Source organism: Lactuca sativa, chromosome 7, assembly GCF_002870075.4.
Source record: "Lactuca sativa cultivar Salinas chromosome 7, Lsat_Salinas_v11, whole genome shotgun sequence".
In the NCBI taxonomy this organism is placed as follows: Eukaryota; Viridiplantae; Streptophyta; class Magnoliopsida; order Asterales; family Asteraceae; genus Lactuca; species Lactuca sativa.
In genome coordinates, this window is record NC_056629.2 from 163351812 (window position 1) to 163369966 (window position 18155).

Genomic DNA, 18155 nt, shown 5'->3' on the forward strand with positions numbered 1-18155 from the left:
GACCCCATATATGAGCTTACTCTCCATATATACTCACACATGGAGTTTACGGTTGTAAACTCTTGAGTTTACGATTGTAAACTCCAAGACTTAATGTCTTTGGTTGTTTTAAGGTGTTAAATAATCCCTAGAAGCATTCCAACTTTGTGGGTTAACTCTTGGAAGGGTTTGAGGCATAGAAACACTCCTTAGAGGAGTTTACGGCCCCAAGGCCAATTCCTTTGGAGTTTATGGCCGTAAACTCCCTTGGAATGATGTTTTTGATGCATTCAAGTCCCTTGCACATGTAGTATAGGTCTTAGACTTTTATCCCAAGCATATGAAGGCCTTTGGCACACTTTGGTGCCTTTGTTTGATGTTCACGGCCCAAGAACCTTATTAGGGCCGTGAACTCACTTTGAGGGGTGTTCTTGATGTGTTTAAGGCCCTTGATTTAATGGGAACAAGTCTATGTAAATGTCCAAGGCTTTAGGTGCCTTAAAAGCACCCTTTTGTCCAAGATTTTGGAGTTCACGGTCCAAGATCTTCTTGGGCCGTGAACACCCAAACATGTGTGTTTCTTGGTTGTTTTCTTGTCCCTAATACACTTCTATACAAGCCTAAAGTAGTATTATATCACAAGGGAAGGTCTAGGAATTGTTTCGGGAGTTTACCGCCCAAGAACACATTGGGGAGTAAACTCGTAAATCTAGTTATTTAGCTATGTAATCTATGTTATGAACACATTTTAAGCTATATAGCACTACTAGAGAGAGGTACTCATGATTTGGGATAAAAATCCGAAGATCTGTGAGAGAGAAAATGGTTTTTCTCTAGTTGGAAATGCGAATAATGAATGAATTTGGTTCAGAATTCTATTTATAGTCCTGATATATTTTTGGCAGAAAATATTTTTATTCCAGAAATGATTTCTAATATAACAGAGTGTTGGAATAACAGTGTTGCACTAAACCCTAGTGCATCCACTCTCCTGATATCTCCTGAAGTGTAAACCCTGAATTACTCAAACTTACACGAAAAAGTCTGAAAATTAACTGTGACTGCTATAACTTCTATTGAAGTGATATTGTTTGTACAGAATGGAAATTTCGGGTTGTCACACCTTGTTAGATAACCCTAATAGCCTCACTATATATAGAGCCCTTATGCCCCAAAAACGTGGACTAACTTTCTTTTAGGGTTTCCACATGTTTTGGGCAGCCTCCTTCTCTTCTCCTCTTCATCCTCTTGCTCTTGGTGTTTGTGAACCATTAGAGGAGTGACGTTTATGACTCTAAGCTTTCTAAAGTCAATACAAGGAGGATTTGGGATTGTTATTGCTACATAACAATCAAGGTAATAACTTAAACCCATTCTTATGTTAATATGATTACTTGTATACTAGATCTAGGGTTTATAGTCTTGGATGAATTGCATGTACAATAGAGAAACCTAGATCCAAGCATTAGGGTTTATATGAGCACATAAGATGTTCTTATTGCCAAAACCCATCAGCCAAGAGTAGAGAATAATGCTGAGAGGGATTTGGTTTCAGCTGGAAACAATAGAGAAGCGCCTCTGAATAATGAGAAAGCTATGGTGGCACAACAGTTTTCATAGGAAGATCAGACGCATGCTATCAATCTTACTGAAGATGAAAGAGCTAATATTGCCCAGATTAAAGATGGTGAGGATGCAGATTTGGCTGAGGAGAAGATGATGGAGTTGCAGTTCGCTTTCATGGTCTTCACCACTCCTACCATTATAGAGGTTCGTGAAGCTTCGTGCTCTAAATCTTGTGTATATAAAGTTAATAAATATCATGAGCAAAATGATTTATTAGTTAGAGAAGTTTTTGATCTTAGAAATGAAATCTATGAAATTAAGAAAGTAAACAAGCCTCTTAAAGAAAAACTAGATGCTATAAATAAAGTTCTAATTAGGATTAAGGAGGAATATAACATTAAAATTGTTCACCATCGTTATGCTACAGAGGAAATTGCCAAATTAACTGTCGAACTTGATGTGTTAAAAGCTAAATTTAAAGATGTTGAATTTAACTTTAAGAAATTTGATGTGTCAAGTGAGATAGTTGAGCCTACGATAGAAAAACAATTGAAATGGAAAGATAATCAGAAAAATGGCTTAGGGTGTCATAGTGTTCCACCTCATTTTAATGATAATTATGTTTCTGCCTCTGACAATATAGAAATAGAAAAACCTGCCCAATATGGCCAGCCCCCTATATCAACTTCAATTAAGACTGAACAATCTAGCTCTACTAAAAGTGTTGAGATGTATGATACTGATCTCTCTACCTCATGTGCCGATCAAGTATTAGTGGAAGATGAGGACAAGGAGGACATTAATAATGCTAGCTCTGTTGAAAACCTTTCAAAGACTAACGTTTCATTTTCTTCTATTTCAAATAATTGTGTGAACAAAGATATTAAAAATGTTGCTTTAGATTCTTTTAAAAATCATGGTGATGTTGCTTTTAATTCAAATTCGAATAGTCCTGTTTTTGAAAAATTTAAGCCACGTAAAGTTGTGAAAGAGTCAGATAAATGTAAATGTACGTGTGAAAATTCTTTGAAACAAGACTCCTTTGGGCCAGGACCAAGCTCCGATAAAATTTTCTTGAAAAGACGGACTTGTTTTAATTGTGGGACTCCAAGTCACATTGCTAGAAACTGTCCACATCATTCATATGCTCCCTTCTCTGAATTCGTATAGACGAATGTGCCAAGGAGGAGATCTTCAAAAAGAAATCCTTTGAGGTCACATCCCCGTAATAATTATTGGAATGATGACAAGGCCATGAATTAGGCCTTCAAGGACAAAACGAAAATTGACTCAAGAGATGGCTCAACCAAACCAAATCAAGTGAGGTCAATTTCATCTCAAGGGTCGTCCTATAGCTCACACTTACAATACAAGCCTAAATCGAAAGGCGGTCCTATCCCAAAGGCAAGTGAAAAAGGTCCCATTCGTTCCAACAAGAAAGTATACAAACCAAATTACCAATGGGTACCCAAAGTCCTTTCTTCCAAATCATCAATTCGTAAACAAGATATGGTATGGGAAAGAGTATCCCAAGTTAATAGTAATGGTCAAACCAGTTTCAAGAGGGACTGGGTTCCCAAAACTAATTAATCTCGTAACTTGTATAGGAACAACTATGGATGAATATCATCAGACCTTGGTATGTTGATAGTAGTTGCTCTAGAAACATGACAGGAGACATATCTCAACTGCATGATATTCAAAACATTAATGGTGTTTATGTGTTCTTTGCAGGAGGAGGAAAGCGAAAGATCACTCAAATGGGGATCGTTACAAATGGTGTGTTGAATTTTGAAAACGTCAACTTTGTTCCTGAATTGAAACATATGTCATTTGTGTGTTGTGAATTATTAGTGGTTAATGAAAGGTCATTTCCCTATTTGCGGGTTGGGAGTGTTCAGTATTATCTTGTTTTACGATCGAGATCGATTCAGGGGTATTAAGTGGAATGTCTGCGGACAGGGTTCCGCAGGATGGTTATTCAGCATCGTCAGGATCCGGTGGTTTTAGTAACTGTTATTGATTGGCTGATGGAAGCGCCAAGGGAAAAGGATCGTTTCTGAGGTATTGGTTGGAGCATCTGTCTTTTGGTCTTCAAGATTTGAGTGCGGTATCATTTCAAGTATTTGGGGCTATCGGTTTCACTGGGATCTAGGAGGTGTTCATCTAGTCTTTAGAAGTTGTGTGGTCATTGGGGGATTGGCTAGTGATGGAGCACGAGTTGGTAAGCACTAGTTTTCATTAGTTCGATCGTTGTAAGGTGAGAAGGATTGGGAATCCTTCAATGCTCGTGTGCTTTGAGAATTTAGTCGATTCAAAATGGGGGAGAATCGTTCCAGGACTCAGAAGCAGGAGTGGTTTTGAAATTGGGATAAGTTTCGCATCCTTGTCATGAAGAAAGACGGCCCAAGCGGCTGTTGGGATTGATGATTGTGTGAGTTGGAAGTCTGGGAAACTTACCAACACTGAGATCACATTCTATTGGTGATTGATAGCAGGCTTCGGGGAACCAGGTCGGGGTTCCAGGCATAACTCAATTTCAGCCTGGGGTGTTCGGTCGAGTGTGTGCTCGACTCTGAGTGTATTTGAATTGATAGATTGGGGTAAGGCATAGGGATGTGAATGTGGTGAGGTGAAAGTGTTGTAAGACTACGGGGGAGCTGTAGCATTCACCAGTAGTCAATTGGGGTGAAAGAGACTACAGGGGAGACGTAGCATTCATTAGTAGTCAGTTGGGGTAAAAGTGTTGTAAAACTACGGGGGAGCCATAGCATTCATTAGTAGTCAGATAGTATGGGAGGTGTTATAAGACTGTGGGGTAGCCATAGCATTTACTAGAGGCCAGATAATGTGGAAAGTGCAGAAAGATTGCAGGGTAGCCGTGGCATTCATGGATTTGTTCATATGACTTAGGCCAGGGTGGGCCAGTTCGCAAGGTTGTCAGTAGGTCACAACATTATTGGAATCAGGAAACAGTAGGTCGAAGGAGACCGGACATGATGTAAGACTACAGTTATTCTGGTAGCATTCACCTTTTTGCGTCGGATTCAGTGGCGACGGGTTGTCAGCCTATCATGATCGGATGGATCAAAAGGATGGAAGGAACCATGAGCGATAGTATAGATAGGGCAATTATTAGACGAGGTATCCTTCGGAGGTCGCATGGGGCGAATGCAAGGTTACTCGTTGGCTCAGCAAACGGGCAGGAACCCGATATTTCAGATATGGGCAGACAAGTTGGATCTAGGGAGGCCTCAATTGCTAAGGAAAATAGCTAGGAGGCGATTTGATGTTCCGACCAGTGGTAGTGATTGAGATTTGTGTGTGAAGTTGCTTGTTATTCGGGGTATATGCGGAGTTGTTAAAGTTGGATTAAATAATCTCAGAGTGGCTGATTAGACCATGTCGCACAGCTCTTGTCTGAGTTTTAATCGTTGTAGGGAAGTCTCCTACTCGAAGGATTATCTGAGTTTTCTGTCAAGTATAAGTGTACTGCAGGGAAGTTTGGTCTGTGACTCCATTTTCTAGTGGGAATCTCAAGTTATCAGAAGTTGAGTAGTCATTTGGTAGATAAGTGCAATGACAATGATTCAGTGTGGGCGGTCTGTCAGGGAGACAGACCATCTTGAGACTTCAGATTTCAGATTGAGTAAATGTGATCATGTTGCAAGGAATTCGTTCATCTTCGGGTTTTAGAACCCTGCGAGGGTTGGTTTTGGTTGCCTTGGAAAGGCTGGGGTATGTGTGTGGTTGTGGTTGTGTTGCTCAAGTTGTTTGGCGTATCAGGAGTGGTAAGGAATGATTTCTAGGACAAAATCTAATTTAAGTGGAGGAGAGTTGTAACATTTCTTTTGAAATTGAGTAATTAAATAATAAACCCTGAACCCCAAGATGTAAATTTATATTTTATATTATTTTATAGTAGCCCTAAAATCCATAATATTTAGCGGGGTTTGGTTTCGAGGAGCCAAATGATATAATTTGGAATTTAGGGGGTTAAAGTGTAATTCTGGGATTTATTTTGTATATATTTTCAGAAGTCAGGGGGTGCTTGGTAGTATATTGGACTTAAATTGAAGGGATTTTGGAATGCTGAGGGCTGAATGGTAAAATATGTACTTAAGTTAAAAAGAATTAACATGGAGGGGCTGAAAGTGTATTATGAGCAAAGATTTCACATGGGTGGGCATATAACCCGTCACCCTTGTCCCGTAACACTAACCCTAAGAAGTCTTCAGCCGCCACCTTGTTCTTTCCCTCCAGCAGCCACCACCCCCTATGTTGTCAAGGTCGCGAACCACCAACCAACACCACCACAACGTTGCTATCGGACGTCATCGGCAGCCGGAAGAGCCACCAAGATCGAAGTCGAATCTGTGTTCGTCGTGAGAGGGTTGTGAAGCCGGAAGCCACCGTTCTATTGCTGCCATTGTTGGCCTTTTTCCGACAAGATTGTGGTGACTCGAGAAATAGCATAAAGATTTGAGTTGGTGGCTGCTTCGAATCTCTTCTCCTCCTCTTCTTTCTTTTCTGTGTCGTTTCAACCTAGCCGACGTCCTTCACAGTCCATGCGGCCGTGAACGACATTTTTTTCTTCGGTTCACAGTCGGTCCGCGATTCCGACCGTCTCTCTGCCGTTGTTGGGGCTTCGATTACATGTGGTAGTCTCAGTTTGGTTGTGGGTCTCGTATATGTATGTACTCGGCAGAATTCTTTAACACTGTATGTTTATTGTATGTGTGTATGGGTGTTTTGTGTCGCAAGAAAGAAAGAGCATCACCATGGTAGCTGCCGCCATTTATACCCTTTCTGCCGCCACCAGTCATTATCAGGAGTGGCTGTGTGCGTGTTTTAGTGTGTGTGTGTGTGCATTCGCGTGTGTGAGTGAGTGTATCTGAGTGTATTTGATGAGTGTGATATTGTATGTATTTGTTTGGCTGGAAAATCTGAAGAAAACCCGCCCCCACCACCGTGAGGTGGTTGCTGCCGCTACCAGCCGTAGTGTTGGGTGGCGGTGTGCATTTATGTGTGATTGGATTGCTAATTGAGTTGCTTGGACATGTTTTGGACTAGAATCATAACCACCACCACGAGGTGGTGGCCGCCGCCGTGAGCCGCCATTGACCACCACTTCCCGAGGTGGTGGTGGGTGGAGCCTGACTTATTGAACACAAATTGACCTAAAAACTTAACCAATGGAATAGTTGGCATGCGATTGGGTTGTAACCCTCATTAGGGTTTAGAAAACCCTAATTTTGGATATGTTAGTTTGGAATTGTCGGGACCCACGTTCGGACCCTTGGATTGATGTCATGACTTATGCCCGGTTACATTGTATGCTTGGCCTAGTGGGTTGATGGATTTAATGGATTAAGTCCTTAATGGGTTAAACAAGAACACTTAACCCTAATCGGCATTTTATGTGAAAACCCCCAATTAGGGTTGGGTTCTTGTTGGGCCATTTCTTGGACTAAGTTGTTGTGGGCCTTCGTGGGCCAATTGGGAATAGGTTTATGGATTAAGGAAATTATTGGGCTTTAGGATAAGGCCTATTGGAAAGGCTTGTGCTCAATTCGAAAAATCGGGCCATAGGTGGGCCATAATTGGGTCTTGATGATTAAGATATATTGGCCATCAGAATGCCAAGTGTTTGGACTAGAATAAATGGTTAGGCCCTAAGGTAAGACCATGTAGAGGTTTGGGCCCACTTTAGAAAATTGGTCCGTATGTTGGGCCTTGGTTAATTATCTAGCTTTTGGGCTTTCAGAGTGTGAGTTTGGGCCTTGGTTTTGAATCAAGCTAGGTTGGGGGTAAAGTAGTCTTTTTTACCCCAAGCATGGACTTATGGTTATGTATTGGAACCCAATTATTAATTGGGTGTTGTTTTGATGTTGACAGTTTGTGAATTTGTAAACCAGCAGCTGTAGTTTTATCTGCGGGACTTTAGTAGTGTGAGGTGAGTCTCCTCACCATACCAATGGCTCGAAGGCACCAAGGTTGGCCCATTTTGTGATATGTGGTACACTAGTTGGTGTAGTGATATGTGGTATACAAGTTGGTTATATGCTATGTGGTATGATAGGTGTTTATGTGATATTTGCATGAAAGACCATGGGGGAGCCCATGACACTTAGATGTCAGGCCATGTGGGGGAGCCCATGGCTTTCCAGGTAAATACCATGGGGGGAGTCCATTGCACTTGGATGTCAGACCATGTGGGGAAGCCCATGGCTTTCCAGGTAAAGACCATTGGGGAGCTTATAGCACTTGGATGTCAGACCATGTGGGGGAGCCCATGACTTTGTGTGACAAATCAAAATTTCTATCTTATAACAATCTCTGCATTCAATCAAAGTCAATCTTTCAATTGACAAATTTTAGCAGTTTTGGAGTCAGTTTGAGTGTTCTATAGACTAATATTGTAACAGATAACTGGAGAGAGGATGCCCTAGGTTTTATTGTGCAAAAATAAAGTCTCAAAACTCCAAGAGTTTGGAGTTTACGGCCTAAACATGGAGTTTAAGGCCGTAAACTCCAAAGAGTATAAATATGACACTTAGTCATTTTACTCATTTTTTTCTCACAATTTCAAAGCTAGAACATCAAATCCTCTCAAGTATCATCCGATTTTCCTTCTTGATCTTCAACCTTGTAAGTGTTTCTTTCCCTAATTAGTTGATATCTTACTTAAGCTAGTGATCTTACATGATTTCATCCGTGAAATCATTCCATTTGTGTAGATCTTCAAGTGTTCTTAGTTCACCAAGAACACACACTAGTGTTTTTGGACCTTAAACACCCAATCAAGTTTCTAGATTATAAGTACACTTATCCTAGCTTGTTATACACTTGAGTTGGACTTGTTTGCACTTAGAAATCACAAATAAACACAAGATCAAAGGTGTTTACGGCCAAGACATGTTCTTGGGCCGTAAACCCTTATAAGTGGGGCAAAATGCACCCTAGTCCCTTACCAAGCCTTGGATACTAGTCTAGATCATATCCTTGAAGTGTATATGACCTTAAACATCAAAGAAAACATGTCCACATAGAGTTTACGACCGTAAACTCATAAGGAAATGGTCCTTAAGCCGTAAACTCTATAAAGGGGTGATATTGTGCCCCTAATGCTTCCTAAGGCTTGGACTTGATCATTGAACTCTTAATCATAACTTATAAGACATTAAATCACCAACTAGCACTTAGTACCATGGGTTTACGGCCATCAACTCATGGTAAAATGACCATGGGCTGTAAACTCCATAAGGAGTGGTTCTTGGGCCATAAACTCCAATGTCATGCCACACAACCTTTAGATGCAACCCTTCGGTACCTATAACACTTAAATCAAAGTGTTTCCATGTCCTAGGATGTCTTAACTTGGTTAATTAGTTGTTAAATCACTAATTAGATACATATGTGTTTCATTATATGTTAACTAGGACCTTTGTGTGTGTTCAAGTCTCCACTTGACACCTAGCACCTTGTCCAACACTTTCGTACAATCCACTCACAACAGGTGAGTTCATACCCTTAATTAACCTTTTAAATGTTTTGAAATGTTTATAAATGCTTTTATGGGGGGATACAATTTGAATCATGTTAGTTATTATATCAATCACATGTGATTAATAACTAGCATACAAATGGATTTACTATGCTGTTTGCTGTTTTACTAAATATAATACTTCAAATGACTTTCTCAAACGTTTTTACATGTTAAAACTATTTATCATGCTGTCTTACATAATGTATGTTTCTTTTCAAACTCTGTTACAATTGTGTTTCAAACAAAGGTCTTTCTTATACTTAAAACTGTCTTATCAAACAAACTACTTTTAAATCGTTTTATAAACTGACATCAAGTCATGAACTCTAATTTATTAAACTTGTCAAAGGTTTTACCAAAACTTCTTTTATACTTTTATATTGTCAATTGCATGCCTCTATATGTTTAGTTATATAAGTAATGTTTGAAGGACTTAGAACTGCAAACTCGCCTTGTTTCCTTTTCCTCGTTTGGATGTGTACTTAAGGTATCGGTTAGTTGTCCGAATGTCGTCCAGATATTAGTTATATATTATGTATACATATAGAGACATAAAAGTTCTATCAGTCAATTCCGTACCTTTGGGTAGCAAAGGCATACTTTCGTTTATTCACATACATTGCTAGTAACTATAATAGGTATGGGTAGGAGATACTATTTACTATTCCTAGTACAATTTTTAAAAGCATGTCTATATATGTATAGTTATATAAATAATGTTTGAAGGACTTAGAACTGCTAACTCGCCTTGTTTCCTTTTCCTCGTTTGGATGTGTACTTAAGGTATCAGTTAGTTGTCCGAAGGTCGTCTAAATCTTACTTATATATTATGTATACATATGTAGATATAAAGGTTCTAATCAATCAGTTTAGTACATTTGGGTAGCAAAGCTATACGTTCATATATTTCTAGTAAACTATTATAGGTATAGTTTTGGGTATATATATGATTACGTAACATAAATGTGGATTTCGACCTAGCGATTTGTTGCGGAAGTCACCTTTAGTTTCCCAAAATCTCTTCTAAGGAGAACTCTTAGTATGGGGACTATCAATCATATTATTACTTACTTTCAGTGGGTGTCGTGAGAAGACTACTTACTTACTTTCAGCGGGTCTCGTGAGTGTTGGATAAGGTGTCTAAGTCCATAACTTATTTGGTATATACTTGACCCGACCCGGCATGGTCCATTTGGGTTGCACTTCACCCGAACTATTTATGGATAATTTTATGAGAGTTATACACATATGTTTATTAATATATTGTAAGTTATAATATATTAATATGAAGTTATTTAATTAGTCTTAGTCTTAAATTAATTATGAATTAATTTAGAGATTAAAAGGAAGACTAATTAAATTGTGGGCTAACACTCATTTGTTAATGGGCTAGGCTTATATGGAAGTCCATGGATGATCCATGGAGCTTTTAACCCATGGATCCTTGGAAAAGGAAAGGTCATGGGTTATTAGGGTTTCACCCTAACCATGTACACTATATAAGCATGCTTATGTTGCATGAAATAGCCACTAGTGTGGTTTTGTGTGTGTGGCCGATTTTCTATGTGTGTATACACTCTCTCAAAGTTTTCCAAGTTTGTGGTGATTTGTGATTCCATTTGAGGCATTCACACTATTGGTGCTTGGCTCTCAAACTCCAAACAATCAACCATCATCAAAAGGTATGTATTTCTACTTGTACTTTTATGATTCATAATCCTTATGCTATGCTAGTTAGGAAGAAACCTTGGAAGTTATTGTTTGCATGTATTTTAGAAGAAAACATAGATCCAAGGTTTATTAGGGTTGCATGCACACTTAGGAAGTGTTAGATTGCTCAAAACCCAACAGTGAGAAGACTACTTACTTACTTACAGCGGGTCTCGTGAGAAGACTACTTACTTACTTACTTTCTTACTTACAGCGGGTCTCGTGAGAAGACTACTTACTTACTTTCAGCGAGTCTCGTTAGAAGACTATTTACTTACTTTCATTTGGGTTTTGGTAGAAGACTACTTGTTATACTAGTAGGAAATATGGGATTTTCTAGGGTTTTCATACTTATACAAACTTTTCCTCAAAACAGTTACAAGTCTTTTATTACAAGTTTTATTTACAAATAATGACATTAAATACTTATGAATTCACCAGCTTTATGCTGATACTCGCTTTCAAAATAACTTGTATTCTCAGGTCACCAATAGACAAGTACAATGACCAGGTTTTGTGAAGACGGAGCAGTCAAGACTCGTCTTTTATTTTGAATGTTCATTATATTGTTTTATTCTATGAAAGAACACACTTGTATTTAAAATTATACTATTAATTCAATGGATGATGTTGTTGCTTGTTTAGTACTTTGCATTGTTGTGATACTTTACATGACGTCCTCCGCCCCAGAACGTTTCCTCCGTTCTTGGTGTTGGGGTGTGACACTTTCCAAGTAAAGACCATGGGGAGCCCATGATACATATGTGTAAGACCTTGGGGGAGCCCATGACATCCTGGAGTAAGACCCTGGGAGGAGCCCACAACATCCTTATATGTATATGCATGGCTTATGTGATTGTTATGGTTTATGTGATTATGTGGATTATGTGGGGTATGCTCTAGGGAACTCACTAAGCTTCATGCTTACAGTTTTGTTTATGGTTTCAGGTATCATCAGTTTGGAAAGGAAGGGCCCGACTTGATCGCAACACACACCCGTGTTTTCTGCAATATATGATTTTGGGATGAACTTTGATAAATGTTTTTAATTAGCAATGCTTTGGAATGTTGAATTAAAAGATATTTTTGTTTTGACTATAGTAAAAATGAGATTTTTACCCTTGATTTTTGGGTCGTTACACAATTCTCTCTTTATTAACCTAGTTAGTGTTCAAGTCATGCATTGGACATGCATGACTGAAATTTTTTATGTTCCTTTGGGTTGGGGAAGACCTTCTAGAAGGTCTGAAGGATTTGTTTAAGGGATTAAGAACTTAATGTTCAAATTTGTCCACAACAAATCTCACGAAGTGACGGATGGACTGTCACGCCGTAACGAGTGTGTGCATGACTATTTTGTCCTGGTCATATCACGACATGACCTATGGGTGGTCACAACGTGACAATCGGATGAGGTGGACTATAGTTGACTTTTGGGTTAAACTAGGGTTTTAATGGTGTAGACCGAGAGGGTATTTATTTACTATTGTTAGGTGTCTTGTTGCTCATCTCTACCGTGTGTGTGAGAGGAGTTGTATTTCTAGCTGTTATTCGTGGGATGAGTTTATCACTATAGTTTCTTGTATGGTAGATATGTATGTTGACCAGTTGGGTCTTAATTTCTGTTTGCTGCTATATGTTAACCAAATTAACTATGGTTAACTTTGGGATTGCTGAAAGTCCCCAGGGTTGTTGATAACCCCTAAAACGTGTTGATAATCCATTGGGCGTGTTATTAGCTCACTGGGATTGCTGATAATCCCTAGGGTTGCTGATAACCCATAGTTGTTAGTTATGTTGTGATGTATGGATATTTTGGGGAGGACTCACTAAACTTTATGCTTACAGTTGTGGATTAAATGTGTTTCAGGTACTTCGGGTGATCGTAGGAAGGCGAAGGCTTGAATGTATATTCCGCTTGTAAGTTTTGATGATTTCACATTTTTTATACTCTGAATTGGGATGATTGTAAATGACATAACTGGGATTTTATTGACTTGGTTTTTATAAAACTTGAGGTTTTCTATATTAAAAATGAGAAAAAAATTTGTTGTTATACGGATTAAGTTAACTATTCATGTAACTGTTACCTTTATAGAAAGAAATTTTTCTAAATTAAAATTGTTAAGAAAAATTATTTAAGATTTACAAATTACAAAGTCACAAGAAAGATTAAATGGATTAGCTGTTTTGTCAACTAAAAACATTTAGTAAAAGAAATTGATTATGGAAATTTTATTAAAGAATTTGCATCTAAAAAGTCTAGAAAAACTAACGTAAGGTCCTAAATATATTCACAAAAAACATATATATAAAAAAATTAACTCTGCTATTTGTAAACCTTTTAGTTTATTAGGGAAAATGACGCAATGGCCCTACTATGTATTTCGATTTTATCCTTTTAGTCCATAAAGTTTTTTCCGTGCCTTTTAAAGGAACAAACTATTTTTTTTATCGGGTCGATTTGGTCACTTTTGACAAAATGAAGGGTAACCCGGTTACTCCTTTGCCACATGGACATTGACTTTAATTTTGGTTCATAGTCATTGATTTTCTATATTTATATTAATTATTTTTCACTTTAGAAAAAATAAATAAATATGGGCCTCTCTCTCATGATTTGGTTTCTCTACTACACCCAAATCTTAATACTTCTTTCTTAAAAGACCTCTTGCCCTCGTTATGTATATGTATGTATGTATGTATGTGTCATCTTCATGATTGTATTTTTTAAAAAGCATCTCACCAGCTTCTTGGATCTCTCTCCGTTCCAACTTCTCTCTATCTTTGTGTTTTGTTTTTTTTCATTTCAACTTCTCTTCTCTAGCAATGCACATACCTTAAATCTATGACAATCTCTTCATGCAAACTTGGTCTAGCTTTACAAACATGACAACAAGTGAGAGTAATAGGTGTTTGGATGCTGATAAAGCGGATGAGGATTCAATTATACGCTCTCTTAGCCTACCAGGTCAACCCCAACACCATGAAGTATCGAAATACCTCAACTATCACCACCGTTATCACTCAAGTCTCTCATCCTCCTCACACTACTCCTTTCACCGAAATCCTATTAAAGATCTTAACCTCAAACTAAATCTCAATAACATACTATTGATCATAGTTATGAGGATGGTGTAACAGTCGCACTTCATATAGGTCAACCAGCAACTGAGTCATCAGTAGGAGAAGGAGACACCAACAACTTCTCCACTAATCCTAACATAAGCATATCAGTTGATCATTTATAGTAGGGGGTGTGCGCGGTGCGGTTTGGTGCGGTTTCGAGTCAAAACCACAAACCGCACCGCATATGCGGTTTGAATATTTTATAAACCGCAAACCGCACCACAAATGTTCAAAACCGCATGATGCGGTGCGGTTTGATGCGGGAGGTTTATGCGGTTTAGTTGTGGTTTGTGCGGTTTGATGAGTTGTTCAACATTAAATCTATCAAAAAACCAAAAACATGACCGGGTTAAAAAAAAATTGATTGCTTTCATTTTATAAAAACAAATACAATTTTCGAGTTAAATCGTTTTTAATAAATCGTGACTCATGCTACTATAGTTTTGTAAGTATCATTGCTATTGTTTTATATTGCCGTTATAGTTGCTATATTCTTGTAAACCATGAGATCTTGATCTAATAGTGATTTAATGTTACGTTATAGATATTTGGTTATTGAAGAAATATATTTATATACATTATTTCTAAATCGTGATTTGAAGTTATAACAAAGTAAAATATATATATATATATATATATATATATATATATATATATATATATATATATATATATATATATATATATATATATATATATATATATAAAACATGCAGTGGGTGCGGTTTGAACCGTAGTTTTATAAATACAAACCACAAATCACACCACATAATGCGGTTTGATAAAATGATGAACTGCAAACCACACCACGAAATTTTAAACCGTATTATGTGGTGCGGTGCGGACGGTTTGTACGGTTTTTTGCACAACCCTAATTTATAGTATTGGATCCCCATAACAACACAAATCATGGTTGGCCCTAGTATATTAGGTCGCAGTGACTAAAAAACCAGATCAACAACTTTGTTTTGTTAAAGGATAAGAAAATAACTTTAGGGATTAAAAGGATAAAGTCAAATTACATAAGAGGAAGAGTTTATAACATTCAATATAGTAATAGCCAAATAACCCCAAATTTTTTATTCGCTTAAATCCCCCAAACTAATTGAACTGTCCCGGATAATACTATCACGATTAACAATTAGGATTCGAACGCAAAGAAACTAGACAAGAATACTTCCTTCTCTTTTATTTTCATATTGAGTTTTATAATCTAATCTTTCACCAATTATTGAAATGCCTAATCAAAAAATAGTTTTCAACTTGGGAAGACCTCTAGTTATTCATTCAGGAAACCCACAATATCTAACTAAACGCACATTATCACAATTTTGGGAATCGTTACTTATGGTAATAATTAGTTAAACAATATTTCATTGGTAACAAGAATAAAGCACATTAGCACATTGTTATTTCCTACAATTTACTTAAAAATTTTATTCAAATAAGATCATGATCCTACATTCGAATATGATTTTCTAAATCATGATTACCAAAGTCACATAAATATATTTACTAAATTACTACTACTAAAACCATTAATTGCCCTTCATTCTAGAAACAAAGATTACCAACACCTCCCTCATTCAAACCACTCTTCTATGACCTCCAAAAGCCCAAATCTGCACCCAAAAAAGGTACAACTGTTAAGATAGGAATGGAATCCAAGATTCCAGAGTTTGTTTGATGGAATTCGAACCTTAAGATTTGTATCCCAACTTCCTGTGCACAAGGCACTGCCATCTGCAGACAACCCCAAACAGCTGACACGCGCATCATGTGAGTTCTGAAGAGATCCCAAGTTCAAAACCACCTAAAACACCACAATAGTAATACACACATTAACATTTACCCAAATTACACAAATACCCCCCCATACTTTGCCTTTTTACCAATATGGCCAATCTCCTTCATTCAATTACAGAAATCTACTACCTCAAAGAAAGACCAAAATCACAAGAGAAAATATTTTGGGACCAAAACTGCAAAAACCATCTATCCTCGGGGACCAAAAATGTAATCTACTCCAAACACTATTTATCCACACAATAAAGAAGAGGTTATAAACAAATGATGATTACCTTTGCCAATAAAGTATCCCACACAAAGCAATCACCATTTGAATATCCAGCAAACAAAAGCCTTCCAGATACAGAAAAAGCAACAGAAGTCACAGGAGGGGCATCAGCACCCTGCTGCTGAGGGTAAACTTGTAATTGATGTCCAGTTCTGATGTCATAAAGTCTGCAAGTTCCATCATCAGATCCTGTTCCAAATCTATTTCCATCTGGAAAGAATTTGACTGAATTCACATCCCCTTCATGCCCATGAAATGTTCTTACTGCTCTACTTGCAACTCGTGTGTCCCACAGACGTGCAGTTGCATCACAAGAACCCGAAACAAACATTCTTGAGTTTGATCCGTTTATTGAAACACTGGAATTGGAAGAAAGATTCAAAAGTAACATGATGCAGATAGATCATTAGCTAGAAAGTTTGATTATGATGTTGTAATTAGCAACAAACAATTTACCTCAAAACATCAGCAGTGTGTCCTGATTGAAACTCTCCTCCAAAAACAGAAGTCCTTAATCCAGTAGTTATATCCCACAAAACACATGTCTGATCACCAGAACTTGTTATCAAATGATTATCTTCATCAGGAACATACTGACAAGAAGACACATAACCCTTGTGTCCACTAAGCATTCTTGACACTGGTATATTACCATCTTTATCAGCTTGTGATGCAAGATTAAAAATGGAGCATACACTATCAAGCCCTCCACATGCAACTGATTGTCCAGTTGGAGAGAATGCACATGTCATCACCCACGCACATGGTAGCTTAATCGCATGTGTTTTCTGACTTGTGAGAGCATTCCAAACTATCAATCTTCCATCTTGTGATGCGCTAACTATCCGGTTCTTTTCAGGCGTCCAATCCAGTGAATACACCTGTAAATTTCCCAAAATTTGTTGAAATGTAGGAGACATAATAAGTGATTTGTGACTAACTACCGGTGATACACTTTTGATATGATATGATTTCGCAGCATTAGTACTCAGATATGTGCATTAGAATTTAGGCATTTGGTTTATGTCATTGTCATGTTCTTCAGGCAGCTAATTCTAAACGATTTGAGTTGAAGAGTGATGAGAGCTAAAAGTCTAAAACAAGTATAACATACACTAGTTTTTGATTATTAACTTATAGAAACTTGAAATCTTACCTTTCCAGTGTGCCCTTGTAAGGTCCGACAACAAACCAGATCAGTCGGGCCGAAGGCAACTGAAGTCTTCCCTTGCGCTTTCGCATACCCCGCAACTACAATCCATAGACAAGATCTAATCACATTGAGGAAACACAAATTCGCCAACCAAAACTCTAAATCATCAAAACCTAAAAGTTACCATCGGTATCGAGAAGTTGAAGTCGTTTTTGCTTTAACCGTTCTCTGAGAGAATTAACAGTTTCCGTAGCAGCTAAGTGCCTCTCTTTGAGCTCGGCGACAGACATAGTTCCACCCGAATTTCTGAATTAGAAGCTCGATTATGAGGTCTGGTTCAACTTCATCATCATTTAATGGCGTGGAAGTTGAGAGGAACCTGGCGATGTGATCAAATTGGCTTGAAAATGGTGATGAATGATTTAGGGCTTTTGAATGGGAGGTTTATGTGGGAAAAGGAAAATTGAAAAAAGATTGGGGTTGTGGATGCAATCCAGACGGACCCACTGATGTTTGAGGAGGTACACATGAACGGTTTGAAATTGTAGGTGGTGATGTGACACGTTGTGCCGTCAAATATTAAATACACAATCTAATCAAAATTATGTCCAACACATTTAAACTAAACGTAACTTAATTATAGAAAAGGACAAAAAGATAGTTCAAAAAAAAACACTCGTTTACTAGGGTTAGGAGATAATATGTTCCTTACTAAAAATAGGAAGCCATTTCTTGAGAGGTTTCAGTCTAGGTTATTTATCTGGAAAGCGAAAATGTTGTCGTTTGGTGGTTGAATTATCCTCATCAACTCGGTTTTAAGTAGCCTACCACTCTATTTTTCCGATCTTCAAAGCTCCTTTAAAAATAATTGAAGATCTTGAAAGATTGATACGAAACTTTCTTTGGTGTGGAAATGATTTAAATTATAAAATTTGTTGGATTGCGTGGGACAAAGTTCTCACTCCTAAGAGCATGGGTGGATTTATTAGCCT

General features: G+C 37.8%; 1 protein-coding gene across 1 annotated transcript; it reads right to left on the reverse strand.

Annotated features, from left to right (window-relative positions):
- Window positions 1-15339: 15339 nt before the first annotated feature.
- On the reverse strand, window positions 15340-17665 carry LOC111895689 (guanine nucleotide-binding protein subunit beta-2). The gene is made up of 6 exons (XM_023891765.3): window positions 17348-17665; window positions 17167-17261; window positions 16467-16891; window positions 16015-16369; window positions 15633-15746; window positions 15340-15555 (listed from the first exon to the last, which is right to left on the reverse strand). The coding sequence occupies exons 1-6, from the start codon at window positions 17451-17453 to the stop codon at window positions 15520-15522; spliced, it is 1131 nt and encodes a 376-aa protein (XP_023747533.1). The 5' UTR covers window positions 17454-17665; the 3' UTR covers window positions 15340-15519.
- Window positions 17666-18155: the final 490 nt, after the last annotated feature.

What these genes read in the sequence shown, in the direction of transcription:
- LOC111895689 (XM_023891765.3), bottom strand. Translation starts at nt 17,453, where the DNA reads ATGTCTGTCGCCGAGCTCAAAGAGAGGCACTTAGCTGCTACGGAAACT. An exon ending in TCAACTTCTCGATACCGATG is followed by an intron (nt 17,262 to 17,347) that starts GTAACTTTTAGG and finishes TATGGATTGTAG; the next exon opens with TTGCGGGGTATGCGAAAGCG. An exon ending in CACACTGCTGATGTTTTGAG is followed by an intron (nt 16,370 to 16,466) that starts GTAAATTGTTTG and finishes TTCCAATTCCAG; the next exon opens with TGTTTCAATAAACGGATCAA.